At 54.7% G+C, this 12,536-nt stretch overlaps 2 protein-coding genes across 11 annotated transcripts in view; both read left to right on the top strand.

The window, feature by feature from the left end:
- The first annotated feature begins 177 nt into the window (after positions 1 to 177).
- On the top strand, positions 178 to 8,343 carry QTRT1 (queuine tRNA-ribosyltransferase catalytic subunit 1). Its single transcript, XM_082731585.1, has 10 exons — positions 178 to 460; positions 629 to 697; positions 786 to 924; positions 3,740 to 3,818; positions 3,901 to 4,016; positions 6,059 to 6,197; positions 6,466 to 6,541; positions 6,652 to 6,761; positions 6,850 to 6,937; positions 7,035 to 8,343. Exons 1-10 carry the CDS (start codon positions 218 to 220, stop codon positions 7,185 to 7,187), a joined length of 1,212 nt encoding a protein of 403 aa, XP_082587711.1. The 5' UTR covers positions 178 to 217; the 3' UTR covers positions 7,188 to 8,343.
- Positions 8,344 to 9,475: 1,132 nt separating this feature from the next.
- Positions 9,476 to 12,536, top strand: part of DNM2 (dynamin 2) — an 82,012-nt gene continuing 78,951 nt past the window's right edge. For 4 of the 10 annotated variants that reach the window (XM_082731345.1, XM_082731339.1, XM_082731340.1 and 1 more), the window contains exon 1: positions 9,699 to 10,032. In XM_082731345.1, coding sequence (XP_082587471.1) covers positions 9,872 to 10,032 — 161 coding nt within the window. In that variant the 5' untranslated portion in view covers positions 9,699 to 9,871. Of the gene's footprint in view, positions 10,033 to 12,536 lie in introns of all 10 variants that reach the window. The other 6 variants (XM_082731338.1, XM_082731346.1, XM_082731344.1 and 3 more) reach the window with 5 other exon arrangements.

Here is a 12,536-nt window from a genome sequence, read left to right as displayed (position 1 = left end):
ATTCGAATCCATAACAATATTTATGTGTCGGTGGGACAAACCAGACATAGCCGGTGGGAACTAATTAGCCGCTCCGCGGGAACAAGCGTACTGGCGTCCGTTGCCATGGTTCCCGCACTCGCTTCCAAAGAGACCGCCCGCGGCTTGCCTCACGTGACTTTAATCAACATGGCGCCGCCCAGGGTGATGCAGTGGCCACGTGGTTCCCTTAGCTAAAATGGCGGCAGCAGTCAGCCCGACGTCTCTGGAGTCGGCCCCGCGGATCATGCGGCTGGTGGCGGAGTGCAGCCGATCCAGGGCCCGGGCAGGGGAGCTACGGCTGCCGCACGGGCCGGTAGCCACTCCGGTGTTCATGCCAGTGGGCACGCAGGCCACTATGAAGGGCATCACGGCCGAGCAGCTGGACGCTCTGGGCTGCCGCATCTGCCTGGGCAATACCTATCATCTGGGTCTGAGGCCGGTGGGTCGGTTCTGCCTTGATGGGGAGATGGCAGGTAGTGGGGAGTACGGGCACCTCCGAGGCACGGGCAGGAGGGAGCGGTGGGCACCGTAGGTGGCCAGGCCTGTCCTCCAACATGAGCCCTCGGGGTAATGCTCCCCACTAACCTGTTCCTTTCTTCTGACCCAGGGCCCCGAGCTGATCCAGAAAGCCCACGGTCTCCACGGCTTCATGAACTGGCCCCACAATCTACTGACGGTGAGGTGGAGTCGGGGCCGGGATCCCAGGGCGCCTGGGCTCCCAGGGCGCCACCCCCCTGACAGCCCTGCGGTGGGATTTCCCTCAGGACAGCGGCGGCTTCCAGATGGTGTCTCTGGTGTCCCTTTCCGAGGTGACGGAGGAGGGCGTCCGCTTCCGTTCCCCTTACGATGGCGACGAGACCCTTCTGAGCCCGGAGAAGTCCGTGGAGATCCAGAACGCTTTAGGTGAGCGAATCCTGGGCCATCTGCTCTTGCCTTGCCTCTAGAGTGGGGAGGTGAGGCGGGCTGGGTCCTTAGGGGATGCTCGGTTTTGGGTAAGTCACTCCCCCTGCCTGAGCTTCAGAGGAGCCAACTCAAGGGAGGATAGTTCACAGAAGTAATGACGTAATGTTTGTTCATCACTTAACACAGTGCCTGGCATGTAGGAGCTTTTATCATATCTGTAAAGCTGTTCTTTCTCTTAAATGGCAAATTAGTGGGGCAACGATTAATAATGAGAAATAATGACAGCAACAAAGGGCGAAGGGGGAAGCCTTCTGTCCTTTCTGTTTATATCAGTATCCTTCATCCCTTGATAAACACAATGACCATTTCTCTGGTATATATTGTATATAGTGCACATTATGTAGTTTCTAGCTGTACCTCCTTCCTGTCGTCTTCCTTTTTGAAAAGACCTTATTTATTTATTTATTTGGGACAGAGGAGGGGAGGACCTGGAGGAGAGGCAGAGCATCCCAAGCGGAGCCCTGCTGAGGGAGGAGGCAGAGTGGGGTTGGAGGTGGGGCTCCGTCTCCCTATTGGATGCCAATTCATTCATTCATTCATTCATCCATTCAGTCATCATTCATTCATTCATTCATCATTCATTCATTTGTTCGTTCATTTTTTTCATAAATTTGCTCCTTCAAGAGAGGAGTTCCTTTCCCCCGTAGGGTGTCCCAGGGTCTGAATTTTGCTGATCGCATCCCCACCATGCATGTAACAGTCTTCTTCTGCCTTCTGGATTTACTGTAGTTGGTAGTCAGATCTTGAGGTTTGTGCAAATTAGGTTCTGGTTTCCTGTAGCTAGAGGGCTTTGCAGTGTGTGTATTTCCATCAGGGAGCGCCTGACCTCTGCTGGGATCTCCCTGGGAGCCATTGTGCTCTTTGCCTGGGACTCTCATGCCATGAGGAGTTCCAAAGTGGCCTTCATCTATCACCCAGGTTATTTCTTTTTTTCTTTTTAAAAAATTTACTTATTTGACAGACAGAGAGATCACAAGTAGTCTGAGAGGCAGGCAGAGGGGGAGGAGGAAGCAGGCCCCCTGCTGAGCAGAGAGCCCACCCAGGACCCTGGGATCATGACCTGAGCCAAAGGCAGAGGCTTAACCCACTGAGCCACCCAGGCGCCCCAACCAGGTTATTTCTGTAAAGAAAAACGTCCCTCACCTGCTCCTGGGAGAAGAAGTAGTTCAATTTATATAGGAAAAGTGGGATTCATTCTTTTCCTTATTTACTAGTTCTCATGGATTGATTACTTAGCATCTTCTAGCAGGGGTGAATGAATCTTTAGTGTTTTTAGGATGACCATGTAATTGTGAGTTGGTTGGTTTTTTGCTCATTTGTTTATTTAACCATGGGTTTAGATGTATTTGATGTGTCTCAATTTCTTCAGTTGAATCGATCCATATTGATTCTCAAATTGGCCCATCTTTGGTTTGTGTGGTGCACTGTGCTTTTTTCCTGGAATGATGCGTCTTGGCAGTGTTCCCCTGAGCTTTTCTAACACATATAAAACAACAGCCCCTCATTTGAAATTCTTCAGGCTAATTCAGAATTGTAGTATTTTAGAAGGATAATGCAACATACATAGTGTCCTGGTAGGTCTGGGCAGCACCCTGTTAAACTTCCCTCTTTCCATTAAAAAAAGATGGTGGGCGGCAGCTGGGTGGCTCAGTGGGTTAAAACCTCTGCCTTAGGCTCAGGTTGTGATCTCAGGGTCCTGGGATGGGGCCCTGCATCGGGCTCTCTGCTCAGCAGGGAACCTGCTTCCTCCTCTCTCTCTGTCTGCCTCTCTGCCTACTTGGGGTCTCTGTCTGTCAAATACATAAATAAAATCTTTAAAAAAAAATTTATTTCTAAAATTTACTTAAGTAGGCCGGGTGCCCCATGTGGGGTTTGAACTCATGACCGTGAGACAAAGAGCAGTGAGCTCTGCTGACTGAGCCAGCCAGCTGCCCTGACTCTAACCGTGTTTAAGTGTCTGATTTAGTGGCACTAAGCACATTTACACTGTTGTGCAACTGTTCACCACCATCCTTCTCCAGAACTCTTCATGCTGCGAAGCTGAAACCCCATTCCTATTAAACACTGACTCTCCATCCCTCTCCTTTAGCCTCTGGCTGCCGCCATCTACTTCCTGTCCCTAGACTTCTCTAGGGACCTCATACAAATGGAATCATACAGTATTTGTCATTATTTTGTGTCTGGCTTAGTTCACTGAGCCTAATGGCCATGACGTTGTAGTATATGTCAGATTTTTTTTTTCCTTTTTGAGACTGAATAAGTCACCTGCTAAATCGGATTTTATTAAAGATAATGACTGTCTTGGGTTTTGCTGCCAAATTAGATATGCTGTAGGCATGAGATAAAGTCTTTGGTTTTGAGAAGTTTCTAGATTTTGGAATTGTGGGAAAGGAACATTGTGTTAAGGGCTGGACCCTGACTTACTGAGCCAGACACCTGTTGATGGGCACCTGGGCTCCCGGGGTCCCATTGCCTGCCACACCAGGGCGGTTTGCTTTGTATACACAGCATTTTGCTCTCAAAGGTTAATTCTGCCGGAGTAGGATTTCATTCCCCGTGCTCCGGCAGGGTTTCAGCTGGGGTGAGGCGAGATCCGATGGGTATTTTCAGAACCTCCCTCTGGTTGTTGTATGAACAGACTAGGGGGCTGTGTGGAAGCCAGCAAGACCCAGGGCGGCACTTTGAAGGTCCAGCTTATCCCCAGCAGGACGTGAAGGCTTCCCCAGTGATGGTGCTTCTGTCTCACCCCCCCCAGGCTCGGACATCATCATGCAACTAGATGATGTGGTCAGCAGCACTGTGACAGGGCCACGCGTGGAGGAGGCTATGTACAGGTATGTGTGTGTCAGGGAACAGATCCTAGTCCTGTAGCCTTGTCTGCTTCCCCTACGGCTCATGACTTGGGCCCTCTCACAGGTCCATCCGCTGGCTGGACCGGTGCATCGCAGCCCATCAGCGACCAGACAAGCAAAACCTCTTTGCCATCATCCAGGGTGGTCTAGACGCGGATCTCCGGACCACCTGCCTCGAAGGTAGACCCATGCGCTGTTCCATCCAGGGCTTGTCCATCACTGAGGGCCCCCCATGGGCCTGGCATGTGATGGTGTGCATGGTGGTTATTGAGGGGTGGAAGGAATAGCTGAAGCAAAGGCCCGGGGGCAGAATGGACTAGAATGTTTGCCGAATGATAGTCATTCCAACAGCTGGCGGTTGGGGGCTGTTCGCTGGATGCTATGCCGTGGGCCGGTCACAGATTGATCCAGAGTTTTCATAACCATCCTATAAGGTGGGAACTCCCAGGTTCCCGAGGTTACAGCAGAGGAACCTGAAGCACAGGGCTGTACAGTCACTTACCCCAAAGCCACGCAGCTTGGATGTTGCAGAGCTGGGGTTTAGACCCAGTTCTCGGGCTGTAGAACCCACAGCATTAACCAGTGCAGGTGCTGGTTCCTCCCCAGGGTCCGGAGTGAGGGCTGGGGCCCAGGGCATTGTGCTGACATGGGAGGCCCTGGGATACCTCACTGAGGTACTGGGGAGCCATGGAGGGCTGTTGAGTGGGAGAGTGACAGCGACCAAGAGGCATCATGGAAAATATCTCTGTAGGATAGGAAGCAGAAAGCCCATAAGGAGGCCGGAGTATTTGCCCAGGGGAAGAGAGACAGGCCTACACGAAGGCCGTGGCCATGGAGACAAAAGGGAGATAGAAATGAGGACTCAAAGGCAATGAAGTGTCACAGGCAAGACTCTGAGTCCTAGAGTTTGGCTGGCCAGATCCAGACCTCTGATCTCTTGCTTCATAGCTGTGCACCCTTGGGTTAGTGGCTTGGCCTCTCTGAGGTTCCCTTTTTGCCTCTGTAAAATGGGCACATGTTCCCAATGTCATGGGTCGAAGTGAGAGGATAAACAGGAAAGTCTGTCCAAAGTCTTGGGCCTCCGCCTGGCATCTGTGTATACTGTTATGCAGGACATCCTTGCTGTAATTCCTTTTCTTCTCAAGCTGTGCCCAGCTCCCAGTCCAGTAAGTCTTTTTAACAGAGACCCCCCCCCGCCCCAGGCAGAGACACATTTCCTGTCACAGCTCAGTATGTGTGGACATAGATGAAAGCAGAAACCAAGACTTCAGGAAACATTAGCCTTAACGTGTGGAACATTTCCTGGCATTCTCTGTTCGCTCATTTAAAAAAAACAACAACAAACCACGCTGGTCTTGCCCTAGCAGATTTGGTTTGCCGCCACGCTGATGCTGCTTCTAAAATGCTCCAAGCTCACCTGTACCAGTGCCGTCTGGCTTCTCCCCACGACTGGATCAGGGTCCGCGGGGAGGGGCTGGGAGGCCACATTTGAACAACTGGTCCCCCTACCCCGTGGATTCGGCTGCTTGTTCCAGCTTTGAAAACTTCCCCTTGGACTGGGTCCATTTTGTCAATGCCTTGGCCTCCCGTGGTGGAACTAGGCAACTGGGGCCCCAGACACAACTGGGCTCGGAGGCTGGACCTGGGTTCAAATACAGCCTCTGGCATATGCAGCCTCGGGCCAGCGTCGAGACCCTGAACACCCCAACAATGGCGCAGAGCTGCCTTTCTGGGGCCTAGTGGCTCACTTTTAAAATGTAGAACGCTTGGAAATTTGCACCTAACTCCTTTGGTGGCCAGCCCAGACCTGTGGGGTTATTTACCCCAGTTGGTGGGAGTCTCTACATGTTCGGCCACTGAAACGTTACAGAGTTTGAGGACAGGCTATTACCCAGCCCATGGGATGTTCTAGATTCTAGAATCTGGGAAATGCTCAGTTTCAAAACATACCTGGTGCCGTCTTCGGTGTCGGTGAAGGGAGCAGAGGCCGTGGGCCTGTCCTGAGGATTGCAGGAGGGGAGGGGGCGTCACACGCGGCAGGCGCCCAACAAATGGGAGCTGAGACCACCAGCAACCTTTAGACAGACAGACAGACAGACAGACACTCCCCCACTTCTTCCCGAGGGACTGTGGATGTCTGGGCAGGGTCTGCCCCGGGGCTGCTGAGGAGGAGGCGTATTTTCTTTTGCCTGGTGGCCGCTCACCTTGCCCTGTACCCCCAGAGATGACCAAGAGGGACGTGCCGGGCTTCGCCATCGGGGGCCTGAGCGGGGGCGAGAGCAAGGGCCAGTTCTGGAGGATGGTGGCGCTGAGCACCTCAAGGCTGCCTAAGGACAAGCCGCGCTACCTGATGGGGGTCGGGTATGTGGAGGGAGGGAACCCGGCCCTACCTGTGGGGAGCGAGCAGGTTCCTGGGCACTCCTGCCGGGGCTCCTGTTGGTAGAAGGACACAGCGCTGCCTGGGGGGTGGGCACCGGAGGAGGACACGGCCTTCCTCTAGGGGCGGTTGTGGGGGTGGAAGGTGGCCCCGTGTCCGGGGAGTCGGGGTGTCTGCAGGGCGGGGGGAGACCTGAGTGTGTGAGCAGGGCGCGAGGTTCTCTGCTCCCTCCTGCCACGGCCGTCCCCTCAGCTATGCCACCGATCTGGTGGTCTGCGTGGCTCTCGGATGTGACATGTTCGACTGCGTCTTCCCCACGCGGACGGCGGTGAGGCCCTGGGCAGGGGGCAGACGGGGTGGGGGCAGGGTGGGGGGGACGGTGTGGATGAAGACCTGGTTGACACCCCCCCCCTTTGCCCTCGTCCACCCCTCCCCCAGCGCTTTGGCTCAGCTTTGGTGCCCACCGGGAACCTGCAGCTGAAGAAGAAGCAGTATGAGAAGGACTTCCGGCCCATAGACAGCGACTGTGCCTGTCCCACCTGCCAGAAGTAGGGGAAGCTGGGCCCGGGGGTGCTGGGGAAGGGTGTGGACGGCAGCAGGACGCCGCGGGGCTGAGCCCCAGCCTCCTGTCCACAGGCACAGCCGGGCCTTCCTGCACGCTCTGCTGCACAGCGACAACACGGCCGCCCTGCATCACCTCACCGTCCACAATATTGCCTACCAGGTGCCCGGGTGGGCCAGGCCCTGGGGGCGGGACTGGGGAGGGTCCTGGGGCCCCCCTGGCTGATACCTTGGCTGACATTCTCCCCCACCCCCCGCAGCTGCAGCTGATGAGCGCCGTGAGGGCCAGCATCGTGGAGAAGCGCTTCCCTGACTTTGTCCGGGACTTCATGGGCACCATGTACGGGGACCCCACCCTCTGTCCCACCTGGGCCACTGAAGCCCTGGCCTCGGTGGGGATCACTCTGAGTTGATCTGGTTTGGGGGGGCAGGAGGGGAGGGACTGGGAGGTACCGAAGGATTTTTTTTATTATTATTCTAATTTAGAGTGTTATCTGTGCCTTCTCGGGAAGGTGGCCTGTCTTGGTCCTCTTCTTCTGAGTGTCCCTGTGGCCAATGTGTCATTGCCATGTTGTGTCCAGTTCCACGCCCCCCCCCCTGCTCCCCCCATTGATAATAACAATAAGTGACCTTGGCAATAGCTGTTTTCTGGAAACCATCTGGCGCAGCCTGGCATGTAGGACGTACCCCAGCACAGGAGATGCGTCCTTTTTCCCGTGGCTCAGGCCCCCCAGCCAGCCTGAGGGTGGGTACTTGTTCCCCAACTTTCCACAGGTGAGGAAATAGGCAGAGAGGGAAAGTAGCTTGTCCAAGGTCACCACTGAGAGGAAGCCCCTGGCTCCGGAGCTCCTGCTCTGAGCCTTGACTCTTGACGCATGGCTTAATTTTGCTGTCAGTAAACACAGTGATGGTGACAGTAGGTGTGATCTAGCAGATGCTTATGCTGTTGTTGTTGTTGTTGTTTTTTTAAAGATTTTATTTATTTATTTGACAGAGAGAGATCACAAGTAGGCAGAGAGGCACACAGAGAGGGGGAAGCAGGCTCCCCGCTGAACAGAGAGCCCAATGTGGGGCTCGATCCTAGGACTCTGAGACCATGACCTGAGTAGAAGGGAGAGGCTTAACCCACTGAGCCACCCAGGCACTCCCCTAGTACTGTTCTAAGTAGTTGCTTTGTGTGTTTAATTCTTGCAACTTTGTAAAGCATTTGTAGCTGCAGTCCCCTGTTACAGATGAGGAGACAGGTTCAGAGGAATGAAGTGAGCAAAAAAATAGGCACATGATCTAACCTAGATGGGGCCAATTATAGAGCTGGTGCTCTTAGAAGAGAAGATAATGGGTTTTTATATTGAAAAGGTAATCTTGTGTACAATGTGTAGGATCCAGTATTCTAATAGCATAAAAATGAAACTATTTGATCGGTTTGTGTATTCTCCCAGAGATTTTCCATGTATATATATTTTTCAAGAATGTGGGCGCCCTTTGTGTGCAGTTCTGTACCTTTTTTTTTTCCCCTCTGAGTATATTTCAAATTGTTTACACGTCAGAACATGAAGACTTCCTGTCTTACAGCTGTTGCACAGTATTTATTTAACGAGCTCAGCGAAGGGGATGTAGGGTGTTTCCAGGCTTCCGTCACTGCAATGCGAAGCCTTGTCGGTTGACTTTATGCCCACCTCTCTGGGACCCGGGTTTTAGGTCTTGGAGCAGGCATATACCATTGGCTACTGCCATTCCCTGTTACTGCCTCATCAGTCCCATTCCCTACCTCCGTTTCATCTGACTCCTTATTGGGCTTCTCTCTGGCCAATCTATGCCCAGGGGAATCAGATCACTATATAAAATACTTCCACCTATCCCTGGCTTTTTTCCCCATGAGGTCAAGATTCCTAGTTCCCAGAACCCCCAACACCGACTGCAAAATATCTTTACTTGGGGGAGAGGATCCGTTAAGTTTCATTGGGTACTCGAAAAGGTCACGAAACGCTCAAGTTGAAGAGGCAGGGGAACAACGTTACAGGCGGTAGCGGAATCAAGTCGGGGCGTGAGCGGAAGGTAATCCTAGGAAAGGGCATAGCATTTGCAAAAACGTGGAGGTGGGACTTTACAGGAATGAAAATGAGAGCCAACGTAGTGCTAAACCGCTTCTCTCCAGGAACCACTAACGCAGCACTGCCCTTCAAAGCGCTTTGAAACCCGGCGCGAAATGCTGGTTTGCAACCTCGGGCGGAGATGCATTCTAGGACTTGTAGTTTTCTCCAGAAGCCGGAAACTCAGAAGCGACTATCACTACCGGGTCCGACCACAAGGTGTCGCCGTTCGGCGAGTATGGTGCGCCTTAGTCTTTACTCCAGAAGACTCTAACAGACTTAAAACAATCACAAGAACGGGAGATTCTTTGATTGACAGAGAAGTTCTTGATCAAAGCCAGGATTCGGAGGTCAAAGCCCGTCCTCTTTGGCTTTGTTGGCTGGAGGAATGGAGTGATATTTATATAAACCAATGGGGAATTCTTAGGGAACTAGGTAGTGTCAAGTGACAAACCAGAGTCGATGAATTGATCCCTAACGTCATTGGCCGGCACTGTTGACTGGCGGGTCTTCCTGCCAATAAGACTTGGGTGTTCTTGCCCATAGGGTGCCTCCCACAACAGGCGGAGCTTATTCTTCCTACATTTTCCGAAACACCGCCTCCTGGCCTTGACAACTCGCTGCCCCCACGCTATTGGCTCTTGCACAAAAGCGACAGTTCTGGAGTCCAATGGGCCCGCCGGGCGGTCTTTCGGGGGAAGGGTCACTCAACCACAGGCCTATGCCTCTCTCTCATTGGCTCGCATGTACGAGTGGCAGCGCGACCGGCCAATCGGGAGCGGTGTGAGGGCTTCGGGCGCAGCCCCGGGGCCCGGGCGGGAGGTCGCTCGGGTCGGGTGTCGTCTGAGAACCGGATGAGGCGGCGACTGTGAGGCCGAGCCGGGAGCGGGCGTCGCGCCGAGGCCCGGGCGGGCGGGGAGCAACGGCCGCGGACGCCGCGGGGCCGCGTCGTTAAGGGCCGGGACAGGCGGAGAGCGCGGGGCGCTCGGGCCGGGGCCACCGGCGCCATGGGCAACCGCGGGATGGAAGAGCTGATCCCCCTGGTCAACAAGCTGCAGGACGCTTTCAGCTCCATCGGCCAGAGCTGCCACCTGGACCTGCCGCAGATCGCCGTGGTGGGCGGCCAGAGCGCCGGCAAGAGCTCGGTGCTCGAGAACTTCGTCGGCCGGTGAGCGAGCGCGGCGGCGACTGCGGGCGGGCGGCGGCCTAGGGCGCGGAGGGCGGACCGGGAATGGCGCGCCCTGCGCAGCCGGCGTAACTGCGGCGCTTGCGTGCCCGCGACGGGGACGGGGACAGGGAGGCGGGCTCTGTAGGACGCCCTGGGCGGAGGGCTTCCTGCAGGGTCTGGGGATCCGGCTCAGGCCCTTGGGGCGTCTCACCGACTGGGGGGCGTGGGCCAGGAAGTGCGGTGGACCGTCGCCGACTCTTCTGGTCCCCAGCTTTCGTGACTGAATTCTACCATCTGGTTGCCAGTGGGTCAGGGTTAGGTCCCTCTTGTCTGTCTGTCCGAAACCTGCCAGCTAGATACCTATTGGTTCGACCACTGTGGTCTGGCTGGCTGTTGATTTATCTGGAGCAGGCCCTGCCGTCTGGTTGACTGTCTCTCTGTCCTGGATAGAACTCCTTGCCACCACCATTTGGCTGTCCATCTGTCCAGTCCCTCAGGGCGGCCCCTGCTGCCTGGCTAGCTGTCTGGGGTGACCTGTGCTGCCTGGCCGCCGGTCCGTGCCCCTCGCAGACTTTAACACTTAACCATGCCTCTGTTGGGTTACTCTGGCCTCTGCAGCCTGACTTGGCTGGCTGGACCCTGGGGGACTCGGTTGTCTGGTTCTTCTAGGCTGACTCCAAAGCCTGGTCCCTGGCAAACGCTGGCTTCTCTCCCGAATGGATCCTTTTGTCTGTCTGTACAGGTGTCTGGCGTTATCTTAGTCTGCCCATCAGTGCCCTGGCAAGCCCTGGCTGTCTGGCCCCACCTCTGCAGTAGGGAGGGGGTGGTGGGAGCATGCAGAGGACAGGGAACTGAAGGATGAAACCTGAATTTCCCTGTCAGTTACAAGTAGGACCCTGTGGGGGACCTTTCTGCAGGATTCTTGCCCCGCCCTTGTCACAGTGCTCTGGGGCCCCAGAACACAGGCTAATTCCCAAGCGAAAGCCTGCAAATTGGGGGCCCTTGTTGGAGCCTGATAATGCTCTTGGCCAGCCCTGGGAAGCCTCAGTTTACCCATTTGTCCAGTGGACAGACTCCACTCTGTGGGGTGTTTCTAGGATTCAGGAAGCAGATGAATGAGAGCTGGACATGTGGCCTCCAGGGGTGTTCGGTTCTTTCCTCTCCCTTCCCCCGCTTCTTACCCTTCTGCCTCCCAGATGGACTGTCACTTCTCCATTCTGGGAAGGACTCGATTTGTGCCTGTGGCTGCTGAATGATAACATCATAGTCATCGTTATTATTACTGTGGTTGTGATCGGTGTTAAGAGGTAATGTTCCTGTGGCCGGCCCCAGGCTGAGTTCTTTTGTCAGCATCTTGAACCCTGCAGTGCGTTAGGTGGAGGTTCTCTTATCCCCAGTTTAGGCACGAGCAGGGAGGCTCAGTAAAGACTCATCCTTGGCCCAAGGGCACCAGGCTAGGGCTCGTTGGAACCCAGCTGGGTGCCCAGCCCCACCCTGCCTTCCCGGAGGCCTGGAGTTTTTCTCTCTGCGGCATGAATTTCCTCCTTTGCTGCTCTGTCTCTGGCGCCCTGCCTGTTGTCCACTGTGGCGGAAAGGTGTGGACTTGGGGTCAGCTGGGCCTGGGCTGAGCCTTGGGCTGGGCTGTGGGCCCCTTTGCATGGTTATCTTCCTCCCTGCTCAGGCTTTCAGTGAGCACACAGCAAAGCTCTGTCCGTGTCATTTGCCTTGTGACCTTGCACAGGTCACAAGGCCTCTCTGAGCCTCAGTTTCCCCTCCTAAAGATGGGGTGATGAGTCCCTCGACAAAACTGTTGCCTTGATGCAGGGATATGGTGTGTTGAAAGTCCTTAACACAATGTCCCGGCGCACAGTAGGTCGACACGGACAGGCTGTTACTACCCACGCTGGTTCCTCTTATATCAGCAACAAAAACTAATCAGAATGAAAGTGTTTCGAGTTACACACTGGACTGCTTTGAAGCCTGATGAGGCCAACACTGCTATGAGCCCACTTTACAGATCAGACAACTGAGGCTCAGAAGAGCACTCGTGCTCAGGACCATTCAGTGAGGAATTGGGGGCTCTAGCTTGGGGACCCGGGGTCTCTCTCCCCTGCCCACCTCCCCTCTGCCTCTCTGCCCCTCCCCTTTCTCTCTTACCCACCCTCCCAGGCACCTACCACTGAGTGGGCTCCTGTGGCAACCTGCTCCCAGAAGCCTGCAATGTGACCTTGGTCATTAAGAGCATTAGTTCAGGGCCTGAGAATCAGACTTGTGAAAAAGCTTCTTGGGTATGGGTTGCTCAAACAGAGCTAACTTCTTTTTATTTCTGGAGCATGGGTAAGGTTTCTTAGCTACCAAGCCCTGCCTTAGGGGGACGGCAGGCGGGCCTCATTTTGAATGAGAACCTGTTTGCTTCTTTGGGTTGTGGACCTTTAACAGTGGACATCTTGGATGGTTTCAAGGATCAAGCGAGAGAGTATGTCAAGGGCCTGTGCCGGGGGCTC

Source organism: Mustela nivalis (genome assembly GCF_964662115.1).
Source record: "Mustela nivalis genome assembly, chromosome: 1".
Lineage (NCBI taxonomy): Eukaryota > Metazoa > Chordata > Mammalia > Carnivora > Mustelidae > Mustela > Mustela nivalis.
The sequence above is the reverse complement of the archived record's forward strand: the minus strand, read 5'-3'. Positions and strand labels throughout refer to the sequence as shown.

What these genes read in the sequence shown, in the direction of transcription:
- QTRT1 (XM_082731585.1), top strand. Translation starts at nt 218, where the DNA reads ATGGCGGCAGCAGTCAGCCCGACGTCTCTGGAGTCGGCCCCGCGGATC. An exon ending in GTGGAGGAGGCTATGTACAG is followed by an intron (nt 3,819 to 3,900) that starts GTATGTGTGTGT and finishes GCCCTCTCACAG; the next exon opens with GTCCATCCGCTGGCTGGACC. An exon ending in TCCACAATATTGCCTACCAG is followed by an intron (nt 6,938 to 7,034) that starts GTGCCCGGGTGG and finishes CACCCCCCGCAG; the next exon opens with CTGCAGCTGATGAGCGCCGT.